Here is a 20,582-nt window from a genome sequence, read left to right as displayed (position 1 = left end):
CTAGAGAACATATCTTGAATTTTTTCTTTCTGATTATGTAGGATGACTTTGTTAACACAGCTTGCTTACAATGCACTTGCCATAGCTACAGAACATTTACTAATGCAATATAAAAACCTCAAGTATTTTAGAGGACATATAATGATGAGATGAAATAAAAAAGCCTCTGTGGCTTATATAAATATGTATATACACAAGTACATGTATACATACACACATACAATTTTTTTAAACCTGCATGAGAAGTGTTAAGATAGCCTCAGATTTCCTATCTTTAAGTTCACTGTCAAACACCAGAACCCTGCTTGCCATGAATTCTTTCAACTATGAAAATACAGGATTAAAAGGAAACAAAAGTTAATTTTATCTGACCCGTAAACTGAAAGAACCAATGTCATGCAGACACTAATCATGCTTGTTGGCTTAAAAGCTTTTGGAGCTTTGAAAGTGTTACAGAACAGACCCTAAAGCAACACTGCTGGCACCAGAGAAACTGTGAACTTCAGAAATGTAATTTGATTTACAAGCTCCACCTTCTGCTTCAGCTCAATGACAAAGTCATTTCTTATCGTACTAGTCTGGGTTTTCCAGTTGGATAGAAGACTGATTGTAACACCAGGAGCCTAAATATACTCAAAAAGCACTCCAGACCAAAAAGCAACCTCAGAGAGCTGGAAAAAAATCGCATTGTCTTTTAAAGTTAGAAGCACTGTTACCATCAAAAATATTATAAAAGTGCATTTTAAGTGGTGCTGCTATTTGGAATGTGTAAGTGATGGTAATACTAATACAGTTTAAACCCAAAAATCTGTGATTTTTCTAAAACCATACAATCTTCCTCTTAAGGCAAGACTGCTCTAGAAAGCCAGTTTATAGCCGCTTACTATAAAATACTTAGTTTTCCACATAATTTTATAAGAGGGAAAGAAAGAGTCAAGTTTGTACCTTTTCCAGAAAGCTGAGGTTGGACATAAAGTTCGAATTTTTAAAAATTAAATAAACGCATCATATAAGCATTTATTTTAACCAACTGCTCTCTACTGAGACTGGTTGTTGAAAAACAAGGTTTTGATTAAATACATTAGTTGTGCCAGCATGTTGCCTTCTAGGACCTTAATGCCATCTTAAGCAGAATAAACAAACATATAAAAACAGGGGAGAAAGAAGTAACATCTTTAACAACTTCCCAACCTCCATCCCTCATGTTCTCCTCCCGAATGACTGGAGATGTCAGTGTGATAGTAACTTGCATTTTGGGTTCCACACATGAATTTAAAATTATTGCTGCTTCTGGGACTGCACACTTGATATCGTATTTCTCAGGACTTATTACCTAAATATCAAGAAAGAGAAATTTCTATTAGCATGTGGCCAAGAAAAGTATGGGGAAGAAAATGGATTTCAACATAGTCTTTTTAATAGAAAGACATAAATGCAATATAATTATATGAAGCAGATACCTCTGTATTCAAAGAAACAGCAGTATACACAATTAAGATATATATCTATATATATGAACTTGCATACTGTTTCCAAATCATTAATGAAAATATACAGCAGTCACCAAGCACACAAAAGAAAAAAACTACCCATAAAGGAAATTTATATACAATGTAAATTACATAACAAGAATCTTGACAGTGTTTGAGATAAAGAAAAGCCTTGGTGCCACTTAAAATGCCAGTTGGATATGTTTCTCATTGGAACATAGGAGCCTTTAAAAAGCACAAAGATGCAGTGGTTCTTCTTCGAGCTCGCAATTACAGGATGGGTACTGCTAGGCACATTCTATACTTGGCTGTCACAACATCCTCTGATGAGAGAGCAAAGGGCAAGTTAAACATCAGGGAAAAAATGTAAGAGTAACAAAGTTGCTTCTTGCAACTAGATTTAATAATTCTAAGTACCCCCAAAAGGAAGCTGTAGGTACCTCTATCACCTTCTTCCACAAACTAGAGGGAGAAGCAACTTCTCCACAAAGCCAGACCAAGATGTGCAGTTTTTAATTTTTTTCCTGTTCTGTTATTTCAAACAAGAGCAAACCCAAGAGTATTTTCTAATTAATCTGATCCTGCTAATGCTTCTACCATGCCACTGATTCTGCTGAGCATTTTACCAGACTGCATTGAAATACTAACGCTATGACAAGCATTCTATAATGATGGTGGACAGGCTTTGTTCAGTAGAGCGCACTGGAGCTAAAGACTTTATTCTGTACTTTCATTTCTTGTAGAAATACAGCAAATGGTTTATATGAATTCTGCTGAATGGTCTAAGACTGCATGTACTTTATTTTTTTTTAAGTGCCAAATTAAAAAAAAAACAACCAAAACCAAACATAAGACTTCGTTAACTAATCGTGGGACTACAAAGCACTGACACACACAAATTGGAAACAAGACATAAGTACAAACAGACTGGCATTAATGGAGAACTTTGACCTTCAGGCAGTGCAAGCTTCCTGTAACGCTGCACAAATTACCTCTGTTGCTGCTGGTAACTGGATAACAGTCTTTCTTCTGCTCATTTCTATTTCCCAGTTAAATGAAATCTATTAAATGATGATTGGTAGTACACTGCTAGCATAAACACCTAGATACTTGTATGGACACGATATACAGAAAGCAAAACATGCAGCATAGTCCCTGCATTCAGACAGAAACACTCAAAAAATTAAAAGAAACTGAACCTGAACTATGAAATGCAGCACAGTCAGCCCTGCAGACATTTGACTTGAGGACAGATTTTTACAGTATCTTTACAATAATTCAAATCCAAAAATCTAAATTCTACTTACTGCAAGTTGTTTGGGAAGACTTTCAGCAATACGACTGAGTAACATCTTTGAAGGCTTCTCAGCACATAATAAAACAAGATTGACATTTCGGTCTCCATGGAGTAGCAAACCTTTAGCCAAAACGCCTACCCGTAAAACTCCTTTCAAAGCTCTGTGAATTATAGTTAAAAGTTGCATTTAAAATAATATAAAACCCATAAAACTAATCCTGAAGATATAAAAGTGAAATAAAATAGGAGTATTCCATATACTCTTGAGGCCACAGAGACATATGCTGTATCAAAACCCAAAGAAAACAGAAACCCTGGAAGCACTGATAACAGTGCAAGTGAAAACCATAAAATGATTTCAGAAACAAGTGATGAAATTCTTAAAAAACAATAAGAAAAAAAATACCTGTCTTTACTGCCATCTTTTTTGTCATCTCCCTCTTTGCTCTTGCTTTTTTCATGGTCAGTCATATTGTCAGAAACAAGTTTCAAAGCACGCTCAGTAATAGAAACAATTTTTTGGACTGCTTGAAGTTCCTCCTCTGTTGGATATATAGCTGCATGTTTGGTCATCACATAGCGATCATCAGAAGAGTCAGGGCGGCGCAGAGGCTAAACAGACGAAAAAACACATTTCTGAAATTTGAGTATGCTTCCAAGTTCACAGATAACATGTGACCAAAAACCAAACATGTGGTTAAATAAGAGAATATTCAAATCTCAAATCATTGAAATGTAACAAAACATGAACTGAAGTGTCCTTAACAACTTACACTGGTCACAATCAATCATGTCTGAAAAAATATGAAATGCATCAAAAATAAACAAATTATGAAATCCCAGGATCAAAAGTACCCCCACAACATAAACATCTATTGTCTTTCTGTTAACTGGAAAATACTTGCATACTGCTGCAAAATAAAGTATCCATGATTGCTTTTCATAGAATCACAGAAGAATTCAAATAGGAAGGGACCTCAGGAGGTCCTCTAGTCCAACCTCCTGTGCAAACCATAGTCAGCTATAAGACCATATCATGTTGCTCAGGGCTTTATCCAGTCGGTTCTTGAAAATTGACAAAGATAGAAGCTGCACAATGTCTGTGTGAAAAAAAATTAAAATATTCCTGTATTCAGTCTGAACCTCTTTTATCTCAGACTAGGTTGTCTTTATAATGCACAGGTATTAGAAGGCTATTACATCCCACTGAAGCTCTCTCTTCTCCAGGGTGAACAAACCCAGATCCCTCAAGTCTCTCCTCACAGGGCACGCGCTCCAGACCCCTGACCATCCCAGTAGCCCCATACTGAACCCTTTCTTGTACTGGAAAGCCCAAAACTGAATGCAGTATTGCAGTTTGGGTCTAATGAAAGCTGATCACTTTCCTTTATCTACTGATTATGCTCCTGTTAATATCACTCAGGATGCTGTTGGCCTCCCTTGCTGCCAGGGCACACAGTTGGCTCGTGTTCAACTTGCTATCTGCCAAGAACCCCAGGTCCCTTTCAGCAGGGCCGCTACACAGCCTGTCACTCCCCAGCCCCTCGGTGCAAGGGGTTATACCTTCCCAAGTGCAGCATTAAGCATTTGTCCTTGCAGAATTCTATAATGTTCCTGTTGGTCCATTCCTCCAGTCTGCCTAGGTTGCTCTGGATGGCAGCCCTGCCCTCAAAGGTATCAACTGTTCTCCCCACCCCAAACCAACTCATTTTCGTGTCAGCTGCAAACCTGATGAGTGTGTACTCACTCCATCATCTTTCAGATCATTGATAAGGTGTTAATGAGACAAATCCCAGGATAAACTCATGTGGTACTGCACTTGTTACTGACCTCCAGGTAGAGTACGACCCACCACTAACCACCTGGATCTGATGATCCAACCACTTTTTATCCATACATTTGTCCACAATTAGATAAATAAAGTATAATGCAATTAAATAAAATAAAAAGTAGTACACAAATTCAGTGTGACTTGTATTTCAGAAGAATCAATATTTGTCTTCAAGGCACCCTTTCATCATATAAGTGGATTTATTTTGGAAGACAGGTCCATTTATTTTGGAAGACAGGTCCATCTACACAGTTTCATTAGCATATGATTTTCTCTTCACTTTTCCAAATCCTTTATTAAGAAACACTGGAGACAATTCAAGTAGCACTGAATAATTTAGCTTTTAACTGTGCCTCCTGGCAAGTATGATTTCTTTTCCCCGCCTTCCCCCTCAAGTTAAGAAACTCACAGCTGGTCCTTGGGGCTGAGGAGGCATTCCTGGTCTAACTCCCAGCAGGCCTAGAGGTCCCGGAGGACCATGAGGATATCCTCCATCTGGTATTCTGCGACGGTCATCCCAGTGATGCTGCTCTTCCTCCATTCTCCTCCAGTACATGTCCTCTTCATATCGCCTGAAGTGCATCAATCAAAGTGTTCTCTTTATATAGCAGTAAATACTTCCAACCATTATAAATAAATTCTTGGATGTCCTCACTCACTAACCCATTTCTAGTAGTCATGAGCAAACACCAGTGAACTCCAGAGGGTAACTAAAATGAATGGTTATTTTGAAAGTGGGCCTGAATTTATAGCAAATAATTCTAGTAAGTCTACATTCTTCTGAGGGACTGAACACTAACAAACAAAAACAAATAAAAACCCCAGAGGGATAATGACAACTTAATTTAAAACAAGACAGAACAGAGTTCCCAAAGCAAGTATTCAAAATAAGTAACTACAGAAACAGTTAGTTTTAGGTAATCTGATTGCAGCTTTGTCTCATTCATTGATGAAACAGAATGCATTACCTCATTTCCATCCTCCACCGTTCTTCCTCTTCTCGTCTTCTCCAGTATTCTTCTTTCTGCATCTGTTTCCTCATCTTTTCTTCTTGAATTTTTCTTGCTCGAATACTGGGCTTTACTTCTACTTGTAAGTCTGGGTTTACTTTTTTCTAGTTCAGAAAAATAATGAATGAAATGTTGGTTTGCCTCTTGTCATCTCAAAGTTACAGAGGAGTTCTGACATGTTTAACACACACTACTAGTCTATGATAAAATGCAGTTTTAGAACTGTACTGAATGAATAGTTGAAGAAGAAAAATCTGTGGCGAGTATTTTAAAGGAAAGAAATAGCAACTTATTACAAATAGCATGAATTCCTTCTTCAACTATATGAGAACAAAGCAATTTAAGATTAAAATGTTACATGAAATACTAAGTAATTTGCTGCTCATTCTGTAGCAGGATGACTACTCTGTAGCCTGAAAAAAACATTTCATCTTAACTACAGTGTGCTTCCTGATACCCTGTTCCTCAAAGGTCCCTCATACAGGAGCATAATCATGAGTTACTGAATACATTTTTCTGGCAATTTTTTCTCTTCTTTCATCCCTTTCATGATTATGTAGACCCACTGTATCTCTTGTGACCACAGTAGATTCTTCCTATATAATCTTATAATAATCAAAACGCACACCATATGTTAGTATAGGTGTGTCTCCATTCATGACTAAAAAGTCTGCAACACTCGTTTCTCAAACATCTCCACAAAGGGTTTATGTGGTTTATCCTGCCAAAAAACATTGAGCACTACTATTTTACACTATTTGGAATTCATGGTAAACAACATAAAGCACCTACTGTTGCTTGCATATGTTGTACAATATTTTAATGTTGCAAAGGCTGCCTGAAAGCATTGTTCAAAATGTTTAAAAAAACAAAACCCAAACCAAAATGCAGTTTCACAGTCTGCATTACAACTTTAAAGACTATACTCCCTAAGAAATATATTTCTCTAGCTTTTTTTATATGCTGTTTACTCACAGTACCTACTTTTGACTATTCTTTAAATGTAAGAACATGTAATCAGTCAGCTGACATCTGGTGGATTTTCAGAGAGAAGCATTAGCATTTCTACTAACCTTATACTGAAGTCTGTGCCGCCTCCCTTTTAAGTGCATCTCCTTGGCATTAGGATCATTAAAACTGCATTCACAAAGTTTACAGTGAAAGCGGATCACCTTTCCTTCATCATTTCTTACCTGGAAAATAAAGTTTAACACATTTGTCTTTTTTTTTTTTTTTTAAACAAAGCTGATGTAAAAATCAATCTAATTCAGTGACACTGGATAATTTCTACCCATCTCAAAACACGCTAAAAAGTTCACACAGTAACTGAAAGAAAGCAAAATAGAACTTTTAATTCCGACAGACACACCATTGTGTTTGGTAATGAACAAAGAACAGCTTGGCAGAAAAGGACCTGGGGGGTCCTGGTGAACACCAAGTTGAACATGGGCCAGCAATGTGCCCTTGCAGCAAAGAAGGCAAATGGCATCCTGGGCTGCATTAGACAAAGTATTGCCAGCAGGTCAAGGGAGCTGATCCTTCCTCTCTAACCCAGCACTGGTGAGGCCACACCTGGAGTCCTGTGTCCAGTTCTGGGCTCCCTAGTGCAAGAGAGACATGGACGTACTGGAGAGAGCCCGATGAAAGGCCACAAAGATGATGAAGAGACTGGAGCATCTCTCCTATGAGGAAAGGCTGAGAGAGCTGGGACTGTTTAGCCTGGAGAAGAGAAGGCTCAGGGGGATCTTATTAAAGTATACAAATACCCAGAGGGAGGGTGCAAAGAGGACAGAGACAGGCTCTTTTCAGTTTTCAGTGGTGCCCAGTGACAGGATCAGAGGCAACGGGCACAAACTGAAACACAGGAGGTTCCTTCTAAACATCAGGAAACACTTTTTTTTTTCTTTTTTTTTTACTGTGAGGGTGACTGAGCACTGGCACAGGTTGCCCAGGGAACTTGTGGAGTCTCCCTCCTTGGAGATATTCAAAAGCTGTCTGGACATGATCCTGGGCAACTGGCTCTAGGTGGCCCTGCTTGAGCAGGGGGGTTGGACCAGATGACTTCCAGAGGTCCCTTCCAACTTCAGCCATTCTGTGATTGTTTCACGTTGAATAATTTTTTCACTAAAATAGTTTAAAAAATAATCAAAATTTTCATATCAATACCTCTTCCACATAGTCATGGCCCACTGGCTGGACATCACTTTGCAAGACAGCAAGAGTCGTAGGAGTCACTGGTTCAGCTGCTGTGTCTGGTTTTACATCCTGTGTTTGTACTGTAGAAGCAGTTGTTGTTTTAACACTTTCAGCTGATTTCATTTCTTCCGGTTTACTTCCTGTTGTCTGAAGCTTATTACCACCTAGAAATCAAAAAAGTTAAATCGTTAACTTTCATAAAATGAGAATATGATTACACATGATATGCAAACTGAAGACTTTATTTGCAAGTATCAATGTTCTGGCCAAAGCATTATCAGTCTCTTAAAATTAGTTAAACCTTAAACATATTTTAAATACAATTAAAGGTTGGTTGTTTTTTTGAAGTTTAACAAAAAGTTATTTAAACACTTATTTTTTTAGTTTAGTTTAGCTTAGTTTAGTTAGTAGTTAGTTTTAGTTTAGCAAGAAAACCTTTTGCTTTATATAGTTGCAATTTTCATCGTTCATTTTCATGCTTTTTCAAAAGAGAGAGGACTAAATGGGAACAACTCAGCGAATATATTTCAATCATCTTTTTTTTGGTCAGATTTTTTTTTTTGTAAATGGATCCAAAAAAGTACTTCAAAACCTTATAACGTTTTTACTAACAAAGGTAGTATACTCTCAGTGTTGCAACTGCATAGGTCTTTCCTTCAAGAGCAGGATAGCTTACTGTTGAACAACTGCTTCCTATCTCTAAATGTCTGTCATGCTTATTTCAAAAGTTTCCACTGTTAGATTTCCAGTGTCACAAGGATGTTTCAGTTGCTCAGTTGTCAACTACCAACCTACTGCAGGTTGCCTTAACAGCCGAGGCTGTAAACTGAAATTAGGACCAACTGGACTATAAACTGCAATACTTCAACAGCTACTACATAAGAAACCAAAGGTGGGAGGCTTCTTATGAAGGTGGGAGAAGCCTCCAAGGGAGGTCAGGTAGAGACAACAGGGCAGAAAACACCGGAAATTGTGAAGCAAAACTTTTATATACGTGCTTATTTTCACCTATCAGTAATTCTCTTGAACACAACAGAGTTACTCATGCATAAAGTTAACTAAATACATTCATATTTGTTGCACTAAGATCTTTAAAAAAATATAGAATAGGTTAGGTTTCAAAATAAAGACTGACTTCTGTACTTGCCAACAAAGTTTATTTTCGGTGTAGATATTTTCTTTACAGCTATATTAGCAGCAGTTGAAGATGTTTTGTTGTTGGGTGCTGTGTTAAGTGGTGTGTTTGCTGTGGGAGTAAGAATTTTCACCGCAGAGGATGCAACAGAGGAGTTCACAGTGCTGCTGCTGCTAGTTGCTATATTTGAAGCAGAGGCAGTTGGTTTGGAAGCAGATGTGGATGTTGAGGAAGTAGCTTGGGTAACCACATTAGGTTCAGTTGAAGGAATGGGTTTGCCAAGTTTTGTGTGCAACTTTACTACCTATAAGAATAAAGAGAAATTCATAATATGATCTCACTGGGATAGCTATAAAAAATGAACTTGTTATAGGTTATGGAAGCTTTATCAGAAACATCAATATCACTAAAAAAACCCTCTAAAAAGTTATTGCTTCTTCACAAAAAGTGATCTCGGGGGGAGGGGAAGGACATGTAAAAGTTCTTGTCATCTGTAACAAGGAAGTAGTTAATAGCTATCTCAGATTGCTTATTTCCATTAGAAATTCAGACATTTACTCCAAAAGCTGTGTAGACTGGAACAGAAAGCCAATAAACTCACAAGCCAGTAAAACTCAAGGAAACATTTTACTCAAACTGTTTCAATGTGACTGTTTTGTTGCCTAGTTGCCTTTTATTCTCCCTCCAAAAATTGTAGTACATTGAACTATTTTGGTTCCAAAAAATATTTGTAAATAGAGGTTATTTAATTCAGATTCAACAACGCTGTCTCTTTTGATCACTACATTTTAAGAGTATTTATATTGAAAGACTTTCCAGGTTATCTAGCAAAACTGAAGATATTCCTTAGGCAAAGGGGGTTTTGTTTTGGTTTGGTTTGGTTTTTGTTTGGGTTTTTTTTTTAAGCACGTCTGCAGAGACAGTTAAGGAGGATGCAAGAGGCATATTTCAGAACTCTTTAGTATCTCATAGAAAGTCAAGAGGTACGTGCTTATTCTTAGAAGTAATAAGCAGAGGCCTTTTCGCAACATGCTTGAGAGAGAATAATACTTCTTTTTGGTACAGCTGACCATCACCTGAAAAAGCAATGCATGTAGTCCATAAGAACAAAACATGCAAAATGAAAACTAAAGACTGGATTTGAAAGTAGCAGTAGAAGAACCCCCCCAAAACATCAAAACAAATCTGCTAGACATGCCTTTAATGCAAACACATGTACATAATCATGATATGCACACAACTGTATACATACACTTTAGGGTTTTGTTCTTATTTTTTAAGCATGTTCCCCATCAGAATACAAACATATTGATGTCACATAATACTATAAATTTAAGTTCAAGTAACTCTTCAAAATTACTTTTTTCCAGTAGAATGCACAAGATTCTTCAGTGTACCAAAGAAATAGAGTCCTTTTAGGTTGTCATCAGTGTAAAAATGAAATATCAATTAGCGTTAGTTCATGACTATCTACGAGGAAGAGAAAGCAACATCCAAATATAAAAGATAATATATACCATACTCCATATACCTATGGAGTTACTGGGCACAACTCAAAAATGTAATGGCTCAACTTAATAATGAAAGAAAGAATACCAGGCAAGTCTATCTAAATTATAATTTTTGTTCTTGTACTAACAAAAAAAAATATTGGGAAATGGTTTTAAATTTGCTATGAGATTTATTTATTTTAATAGGAATGATGTTACTGATGCCACTTGTACAGTGTTCTGAGATACAAAGAGCTATAAAAGCTGAATATTAATAATGTATCTGTTGCTGACATTAACCTTGCCAGAGTTATGAGGAAAAGGTTATGGGCAGAGTTATGGGCACAGGTTGCCCAGGGAACTTGTGGAGTCTCCCTCCTTGGAGATATTCAAAAGCTGTCTGGACATGATCCTGGGCAACTGGCTCTAGGTGGCCCTGCTTGAGTGGGATTGGACCCCCAAATGACCCTCCCTTCCAACCTCAGCCATTCTTTGATTCTGTGATTTTGACAGGGAAAATGTTAGTAGCTGGTACTTTTTCAGGCAGACGTAACATCTCAAGCTCAGTTCTTTTTGTCTTGCATTATCATTGTGAATGTGACTGTTAACTAGACTTGAATAAAATCAATGTTTTGATAATGAAGGAAGCAGTATCAGCATTGAACTGTCCATTGTGTGCAACTGAGTAAAGAGAGGTAGATACGGAGCATATATTTGCATCACTGTTACAGACACTTGCAGTTATGTTGTGATGTACAGTAAGGAAAACATTGCAGAATGTGATTGGATTTCAATCAGGTAGTGAGACTAAATGTGAAGATGAACAAAGCAGTAAGGGTGTATTGAAAACAAAACATGAGGATATTCATCTTTGAGTTATTGATAGTATATGGTTTAGCTATCCATTAGCAATTGGTATTTTTTGTTTTTAATGGAATGACGTGAGGATGCTTTTAGAAACAAGAAGAATGGAAACTCAAAAATTACTACAGAGAACTCTTTTTTTTTTTTTTAAGTCCATGTGTAGTTGAGCCACAGAATATGTTACCAGGAAGAGAGGATTGCACATGTGCGTGCCTTCAGGTCTAGTGAATTGCATTACAAATGTTCTGTTCACAAAGTTATAATAATAGGAAATAATTTTCATTAAAGTTCTAAAAAGATAAATTCAGTCTTCAAAATTTTATGCCTATAGTGAGTAACAGGCTCTAGAAAAACAGAAGTCTCTTCTAAAATACAACTTACTGTAGTGCGATATTTCATCTCACCATTTTATGCTGTTTATTGTCAAGTGTGTTTAGGAGAAAAAAGCTAATTTGATTATTTATTTATTTAATAATTATTTTTGTTTTGTTTTTACTTTACTCTGCCCAGGTTCCATTAAAACATCTGAAACTTCATCTGAGCAGTTACTCAGTAGTGCCTCTTCCTAGGTTAGAAACTGAAGCAGCAGCAGATCATAGTGCTTCTTTCAGTTTTTGGAGAGTTAGGTCATACTTGTTTCAGTCTTCATATCCCTGAAAGAAAAACTGCAAAATTGTATTTTTTGCTATTCTGATACTAATAGAGTATTCTATGAAACTTTGAGAAATCTAGCAGTTAGGTCTCAACAAGTATGGTTTCCTTAATGCTAAAATGTTCAAGTATTCCTAACAGTTAGAATTTGAGAAATAAGGGCTTAATTGGGGGGGGGCGGTTTTGGTTTGTTTTGTGTTTTTTTTTAGTTCAAGTCATTTGTATTTTAAAAATTATTTTTAAGAGTAGCTTAAGTGTTGTGCTAAGCTAGCCTGGAAATGACTTCTGCATTTGCATGCAAAAAAAACCTGCAAGGAATATGTTTTAGAAGCTGTCATTTCTGAGGAAGCTGGTAGTTTGGGTAGAGACAAAATTGGTTTTAGTCCTGATCATAACTCTATATCAAAATAGCACTCTTCAGAAAAATAAAAAAAAAATTAAATGTCCTTTGCCTCTAGGGAAGAGAGTTTTCAGTGTTCATTGCCCTAAACGGAGCTGGAATAGCAGCAGTGTTAATGTGTGTGTTGGTTGTTAGTACAGAGATGCACTGGAGATAAGCATTTTTATATTCCTTCAGCTTATGTGCACATGATTTACAATTCATTTTTGTTTTTAAATTAAATCAGTCAGTGTGATGAAAAGTGAGGTTTATAGGGAATCTTTTCTGTGCTTTCCTCTCTATATACCTTTTATGTGCTATATATCTTATATGGAAATAGGCTGCGTTTTTCTGAAAGTGTATTCCTCTGACAATAATTGCTACAGATACCTTATTAAGTTTCTTAATGCATGACTTATTCCACAAATATCCTAATGTGGAAAATAAAATATCTTACAATCTTAAGTCACCTGAAGTTATTACCTGGCAAAATAGATAACATTATATCAAAGTGTTGCATTTTCTTGATATTGTTAATGTGCGATAAATAAATAAAGCTTTCTACCTTCAATTTTTTTACTAGAAAAGGCCGATAGCTGGAAATGAAAAAGGACAAGAACAAAGTGTTCTCCAGAAGATAATTTAGTATTTGTTTCTTAAATTTAAATGCTCTTAATTCTCTGTCATTCTTGGGCTGATAAATCACAGGAAATCCAGACCTTCTATCAGTTTCACTATATAAAAGTAACCAACAAGTGAGGATTCTGCTACTTTATATTTAATTATAATACAAGTTCTCATCTACTTTTTTTTTTTTGTGGAAGAGTGTTGCTCATTTGCAAATCTATATTAAATAGCTATTTATATTAGACAAACCTGTATGGTTTTGGAACTCTGGAAAACAATGTTTTGCTAAGTGGACACCAATACTTCATTAATTGCTATTGATCAGCGCTTTCTTCCTCCTAGCCAGCTTCTGACTTTAAATCATTTTAGGTGTGCTGCCATCTTTTTTCACTTTGGAAGGCCATAAAAACCACTGCTACAGTTACCTTGTTGAAGATCTTTGTGCAGTTCAGAAAAGATTTTTTAATTGCTTCTTGAATATTTGGGGTTTTGAAAAGGGGAATAAAAATTATTAACAGAAATGTGAAATAATTAATCTAGTTATTTTAATAACTAATGTGGAGTAGTGATGGCTGACACCTTCTTTTTGAAAGCTTGTTCTCAGGGTGTGGACTTTTTGTTGCTGGAGTTTTACTAAAACTTAGCCAAATGTAAGTGTTCAGGCTGGACTTTTCCAGGCTAAATATCTACCTAGAATTATACTTTTTTTTAAAGCTATACTATAGTTGAATTTATTTTTAAGCAAAACCATGTGGTGTAGAATTGGGCAGGGAGATCTTAATAACTCTTTGATGCCTTAGTGTTTTGGAATGGGGACTTAGAGCTTGCAAACGGGAAAAAGATTTTTACATGTTATATAGTTTCAGAATCACAGTTCTGTGCGTATACAGCAATATTAAACATTGATACCATGAAAGTAGCAGCAGTGTTAGTCTTATGTCCAGCTTGCAAAATATCAAATCAAAACATGCACCTGTCTTGGGAAAAATTCATTTCACTTGATGAAAGGAGTTTTGTACACCAGACAACAATGTGGACAAGGCTAATTTTTGCTGTGGCCTTTGCTCTGGGATGAATTCTGCAAGACTGTGAGCTAGTGTGGCCCTTCACTCCCCAGGAAATCAGATTGACATGGAATTGGAGATTAGTGTCAAGAAAGATACACGGTCACAGCTCACTGCAGTCAACCTTATCTAGGAGGTTTAATATCATAGTGGTATTTCATAATATGTGGCACTTTTTCTGATACTAATGCATCAGAAAGATTAGTATTATCCATCATTAATGTCAGTAGAAATTAGTATAGTTGTTATTCAAAGATTTGAGTCAAACATGTTTTACAAAAAATACTTTTCTCATGCACTGTGGTACAATAATTGTGTGTAAAGAATTAATTCTCTTGATCTTGAGGTTCCTTAGGTAAGATGTGGAGGATGAGAGCAAGCTAGGTATACGCTGGGGTGTAAAACTTTTGGATAGAAGCAAGTTTATTTGGGAGGAAGGAAGCAAAGAGCATGGGGAAATAGAGATATGCATGTAGCAGTTTAGGGCAGGTAGAGAGAGACAAAAAACATTAGGTAAGGTGCTGGAAACGGCCTTCTGTAGTTGACTGAAACACCTACAGAACCTGGAACAGAACAATTGAGTGCAACATGTAGACTGTAAACTGACTGTGGCTGGGGTAGTGAAAACACAGTGCAATAGAAATCTGAGCCGTGAGATGGGTATCGAAGAACGTGTGTTGTTCCTAGAAAATAGAAATTAAGGTGAGTTTGGTGGGGAAGCACTGTTACTATTATGATCAGCTAAAGAAATAGGTGTGGTATGAATAAAATACATTATTCTTGAATGAAAATCTCTGGCAGAAGAGGTATTATTAGAGCAGTGCAGCAGAGTAAGATTTGAAGCTGCCATGTCCTTTGCCTGTAACTTCTTAAATCAAAGAATGGTGTTTATTTTGATAGTAAGTTAAAACACTGTAAGAATTGCAATATGAAGTTACCTTGAATTGAATGTTCACAAACTGTTCACAAGGTTAGAACAGATGACCTCCAAATCTTTGTTTCAGTCTAAATTATTCTGTGATTTTTAAGCTCCGCCTAGTTAGTAAAGCCACTTGAACTGCATATCGTTTCATATGAAGAGTGCTAGAATTCCTTGAACTCAAAGATGCTAATAAGGATATTAGAATTTATTTTGGGGAAGATAAGAATTACCCTACAAAGAAAACTCGCTAAGTTACCACGCTAAATATCTACCTCTTTTTTTTGTGGAAGAATGTTGCTCATTTGCAAATCTATAATATCTGTAAAATCTGTAATATCTAAACACACACTCTACACTGCCATTTCACTTACTATTATATGGCCAAATTTAAAACATAGGTCACAGGGGTTCACAGTGCAGCCTGCAGTCTTTATTCCACAATGTCCACCTAACTGCACCCAGACAGTAGGGAAAGCATGCTTACCAAAACTCTTCCAAACATACTCATTATAAAGTCTACTACAGGCCATTGTTGCTTGTTCCTATATGCCAATTTTTTTGCAAGAAATACCAAAAAGTGATGCATAATAGTCCTGTCCCCTGGCACTGACTCAGCTTACAGTGTTTCAAAGTGCACCGAGAGGTTCACAACACCAGACAAATAAGAAGAATTTCAAGAAAAGTCTTGAAAAGAGTTAGAGGGCACAAGCATGCTACTGTATGTCCCCATTGACGCTTTTCCCCATCTTACTCTAGACCTTCTTCCTACGATTTACATACTTTCCCCAATACATCCTCTTCTCATTGATGCTGTGGCAATATTTTTTGTCCCTTTCTCACAATGATGCCCTTCTAATAGTGAGCTTAAGGATAAGTTTGAAACAAAAAGCAGAATTAAACGTCTTTAAACAAAATAATTAAAGTTATATTGTTTCTGCATATTTTCTCCTCTCTAAGATGAGAAAAAATGATGGGAAGAAATACACAACTGACTTGTATAATAAAGAGAAGAGAAAGTTCTTACTTTCTGATGCTTGGCTCCACGGATATGGGCAGCATAAGCATCTGCTCCTGTACAAGACACATCACAAAGCTCACAGCGCAACTGATTCTGAGTTCCACGAGCAGAAGTGCTGCTGTTATTTGTGTTCTGAGAAGCTTTTAATGCTGCTTCTTTCTTTTTGTGTTTCTGGCCTTCTAAGTGTTCTTTATAAGTCTGTTTAAATAAACAATACACACACAATAATCCGTCTTTGTACTGCTCGTTCGTCATTCATGTGAATACATGTAATATAGAACATAGCATAAACCACATAACTTTGTATGAGAAATACTTCCTACACTGAACATTTCTTCCATATGACATACTCTAAGGCATAAGCAGGCCACTTCTAAGACCAAGAAATTTTCTTCACCACCAGGATTCCACTTTTAGGTAATACAATATGGTCTTTTCTCCTCTACCTTCTCACTTCCTCAATCAAATACTGGTCAACAGACATTACCATGGAAAGTTTGATAAGATCAGAAAACCGCATCTCAGTTGCGGTTTCCTGCATTGCATTGAGTTATTCTTTATTTTGAATTTTCCCCAAACTGCAAGACCACAGTTATTAAATGTATTCAGAGAACTAAAAAAATAAATTCAAAAGAAGGTAGCACATAAATAAAGCTGTGCTGAAAATGAAATGCAGAAGTTGCTATTTGTTCCTATACCAACACTGGCAATCTATAGAGCAGACATGGTGGGAAATAGTGACAAATTTACCTAAAGAGTAAGAACTGTTTTGCCAAACACACACACAAACACTCTGCATGAATTGATATCTACTTTTTATGCACTTGTACCCACTGTGAAACTAAACTGGTATGCTGGAATACAATGAAGAATAAATTTTCAGGCTTACCATTCACAAAGTTTTGAAAAAAGTATTTTCTAAGAAGTTTGCCATGTTAAAAAAGCAAATCAAATTCAAAGTTTAGAATACTTCTGGAGTCCAAAGCACAGCTGAAGCTTCTCTGTACAAGCTAAGGGGATGCATCTTTTTGTCTTCTCATAGGACCTCTTTCTATAATAGCACACATTTTCATTTAATTATTCCTTTAGTAAAAGTATAGAATCAGGTCTTTAAAGATTAACAAATATTCTTAAAGGGGTCATTTTTTTAGCTGAAAAAATTATGACTAAAGTGTATGGCAGAATATTATATAATACAGGTACCTGTGGTCCAGCACAGCTGATCTTACAAACATCACAGTAGTGGATCTGGGGTGGTTTGGGAGGTTGCTTTGGTTTCAGTTGCTTATTTTGGAATGGTGCCTTTTTAGTAAAGGTGGTCCCTGTCCAAGCAGCTGTTGCAGCAGCAGCAGCTGCTGCCACTGCCTGTTTCTGTTGCTGCTGCTGCTGCTGGTAATAGGATGATGCAGCTGAATACACTGCAGCTTCATAGCCGGAATAAGAGGCACCTCAAAGACCAAAATAAAATAAATGTTACATCACTGTACATCATGTATCAGTTGAATAATACACTAATTCCAAGCATGTTGCACAACAGAGTTGGGGGGGTGTGTGAAGGGCAGGATTATAAACAATTTACTAAGATCCTGTTAGGCGGTCTGAATATTTCTTGATGTTTGACAGTACACAAATACATAGCATACCACTTGTATCAGAAAGATATTTGATTTTAGACAAATCTTTACAGACACACAGTTATGTTAGATATATCAAAGCATCCCTAAAGAATATGTGAAATTTCCTGGTACATCTGGTAAGACCAAATATGATGTAACAAGAATTTTAATAAAAGATTTATCAAAGGGCACTTGAAGTAAGCAGTCTTCCAGAACCAGATTTATTGTTCAAGTTCCAAAATGAAAAGGAGGACAGACATTATGTAGAGGAAGGGGGAAAAAAAACTAAGATAAAAGACAGAATGGCTAGTGCTATTACATTCTATTTCACTGATTTAAATTGGTTTAGTGCAGAGAAGCTGCTTGCCTGCTAAAACCTCTGCAGCACACCCTGTCTACACACTCCTTGATTTCTAGTATCAAAGTTGAATAAATCAAGGAAACTGGGCTTTCATACCTTTGAGCCAGTTTTCCCATAAACTTTCTACATCTACCGGTTCAACTATTTACTGGTTTCAACTATTTTTCTGATCAGGCTCTGTTTCAAAGAAGTCTTAAAATCCCTTTTTAAACAGAAAACAAAACAAAAAGTTCAAGGTAGCTATAATATGACAGTTGATTACCATCTGGCCATAAAATTAATGTCTTTTCATGTTTAACTACTTTTTGGATTTCTAATGTTTGAAGGAAAGTCTTTTTTTTTAGCACCCATTCTCCTCCCATTTTAGGTCAAGACAACCCAAACTTACAAGATTTATATTGGACTGCCTCTCCCTGTCTCTGTAACTGCTGTTTGATGGCAGCATGCTCCCAATTTCCCTGGGTTATATTTGTGTGGATGAGTTTTCTTATTTTTTCTATCCCTCATCTTTTCTCTCCAAACCTTACATTAAGTCACAAAACACCGTGCATGTAACAATGCCAATGCTTTGTATATTCTCACATGTAACAAAATAGGCATATACAAACATCAAATCTCTTTTAAAGATACATCAAAATATTTTGCCCTTATTATGATTTAACTGGTTGATACTTCTCAGTAGACTATGGTGTAACTGAACACAAACTGCTAAAATTCTGAGTATTTAAATCCTCTCCTGTAACAACTGCAAAGATCCCAGCAACATAATATGCAAAATTCTTACCAGAGTAAGTAACTGCTGTTGTACTGTACGTTGCACTTTGAGTATAGGATGGAACAACAGTAGCTGCAGCTGCTATTGGCTGCACAGTAGAGGATACCGGATATATAGAAAATGTAGTCGTTGCTGGACTTGGGGTTGCAGGTTTTATAGCTGTCACTTGTCGTGTTTGCTGGGCTTGGGTATACTGAGTTGCCCCTTGGCTATATCCCGCTTTTGGAGCTAATTAGGATAGAAAATAGAAGTGTACAAACATTGATATGTTTTAGTTGAATGAAATGCAAACCATATTAAGTGATACTTAATGATATACTGGGGAATAAAAACATAACAAGTTTTTTGTTTTAGTTTGGTTGGTTTTTTGCTTTTTTGTTTTGCTTTGTTTTTACTGTAATGGTTATGCATCACCTAACATATATCACACAACTGTTTAATCGTGTCACAGCTCACACTAGTAAGCCTCAGATTTAGTTTTGTATTTTTAACTGTGCTGCCATGCTTTTAAACAACTTTCCAGTTCAATGGTTTTTTACTAGAGTATATTAAAACAAAGTGCATCTAAACTTTCCTATTATTCCTAATTATAGTAAAAAAAGTAAATAGGATTTATGCTTTGCAGCATTCATGATACCAATAATTAAAGAACTACATACATTAACTAAAGAATTAAAAAAAAGTCTAACCAAGTTATCATCTGAACCCGCCCTTGATTTTTTGAGCCTACTTCAGCAAAAAAGTTTTCCTAGAAGTATGTTTTGAGTATATTTAATAACAATCCAAATCTTAAAGATAGTTACTTATGGCAATATCACAATAATGTTCAAGTTCTAGGTGCAGCAAGTTTTTCTACACATTGACAGTCAAAACTAGAAAAAAAATTAAAAATCTAGATAATGTGAAATATTCAAAGACAGACTTTTAAGGTATTAAAGTAGTACACAGATTGTGTATAATGACAGGAGTTTAAATCATGCCACCCACCTGTCTGGTAGTACGATTCAGCTACTGAAGGTTGAGGCTGGGCAGCAGCAGCCACAGCAGTTGCTGTTGGTTGTTGATAGTATTGTTTGCTGTCATAAGCTACAGCTGGGGCAGTAGATCGAACATAAGAATAGGAATCCTAAAAATTCAAAAAAGAAAAACCAGCAAATTTCTCCTTAAGTATATATCTGGAGTAATAAAAATCATTAACAGAGTCAAAGAATTTTCTTCAATTCTACTAAAGTAGAATTAAAAAAAATTTTACAGATACACTATATACTAATATATGCATTAAAGAAATTTAAGTTTACAGACGCTTCAGGCCTGAAGACAACCCTGATGGTCTTTTTCAGACTTAATATAGGAATTATCTCATGCTATTAAATCACTTTCCATTACAAATTATTTTTGTTACCGAAAAGGAACTATTCTCACTATTTTTTCATAATGATTTTATCAGATTACATTCCTGTAACATATGAAGGAAAAAAACACCACAGATCTCCACAAACCACAATAAATTCACAAATTTACAAGCATGACCCTTTATTGTCTTTAAAAATCCCATCATCAACAATACTTTTCAAGCCTTCTTTACTTTTTGGTGTATCAATTATTCCATTGGAGAACCATATCTAGTTTATTAAGGCAAGGCAAGTAGCCCATTTGAAGCCTCCAGAACTCAGGAGATGGTTAGTAAGCTTAGAAGGGGAGGGCTTGGAAGACACTATATGCATGTACATATATTCTCCCATCCTCATCATATTTATGGTAAAGTGTAAAGAATTGATCAACTGAGGGGTAGCAAGGCACAAACTACATTAGCTGAAATGAACTAATGTATACAATTTATTTTTATTTCAAAGAAA

At 36.1% G+C, this 20,582-nt stretch overlaps 1 protein-coding gene across 2 annotated transcripts in view; it reads right to left on the bottom strand.

The window, feature by feature from the left end:
- Positions 1–20,582, bottom strand: part of LOC128902071 (zinc finger RNA-binding protein-like) — a 74,822-nt gene that overhangs the window by 19,357 nt on the left and 34,883 nt on the right. Inside the window, exons 4-15 of one of the 2 annotated variants that reach the window (XM_054184418.1) lie at positions 19,714–19,852; positions 18,736–18,954; positions 17,178–17,422; positions 15,981–16,172; positions 8,960–9,263; positions 7,795–7,988; positions 6,702–6,821; positions 5,587–5,732; positions 5,028–5,190; positions 3,194–3,399; positions 2,798–2,948; positions 1,192–1,333 (exon numbers count right to left, since the gene is read on the bottom strand). In XM_054184418.1, coding sequence (XP_054040393.1) covers positions 1,192–1,333; positions 2,798–2,948; positions 3,194–3,399; positions 5,028–5,190; positions 5,587–5,732; positions 6,702–6,821; positions 7,795–7,988; positions 8,960–9,263; positions 15,981–16,172; positions 17,178–17,422; positions 18,736–18,954; positions 19,714–19,852 — 2,221 coding nt within the window. The remainder of the gene's footprint in view (positions 1–1,191; positions 1,334–2,797; positions 2,949–3,193; positions 3,400–5,027; positions 5,191–5,586; positions 5,733–6,701; positions 6,822–7,794; positions 7,989–8,959; positions 9,264–15,980; positions 16,173–17,177; positions 17,423–18,735; positions 18,955–19,713; positions 19,853–20,582) is intronic. The other variant, XM_054184419.1, reaches the window with a different exon arrangement.

Source organism: Rissa tridactyla, chromosome W (assembly GCF_028500815.1).
Source record: "Rissa tridactyla isolate bRisTri1 chromosome W, bRisTri1.patW.cur.20221130, whole genome shotgun sequence".
In the NCBI taxonomy this organism is placed as follows: Eukaryota; Metazoa; Chordata; class Aves; order Charadriiformes; family Laridae; genus Rissa; species Rissa tridactyla.
Note: the sequence above shows the minus strand (reverse complement) of the source record. Positions and strands in the feature narration are given on the sequence as shown.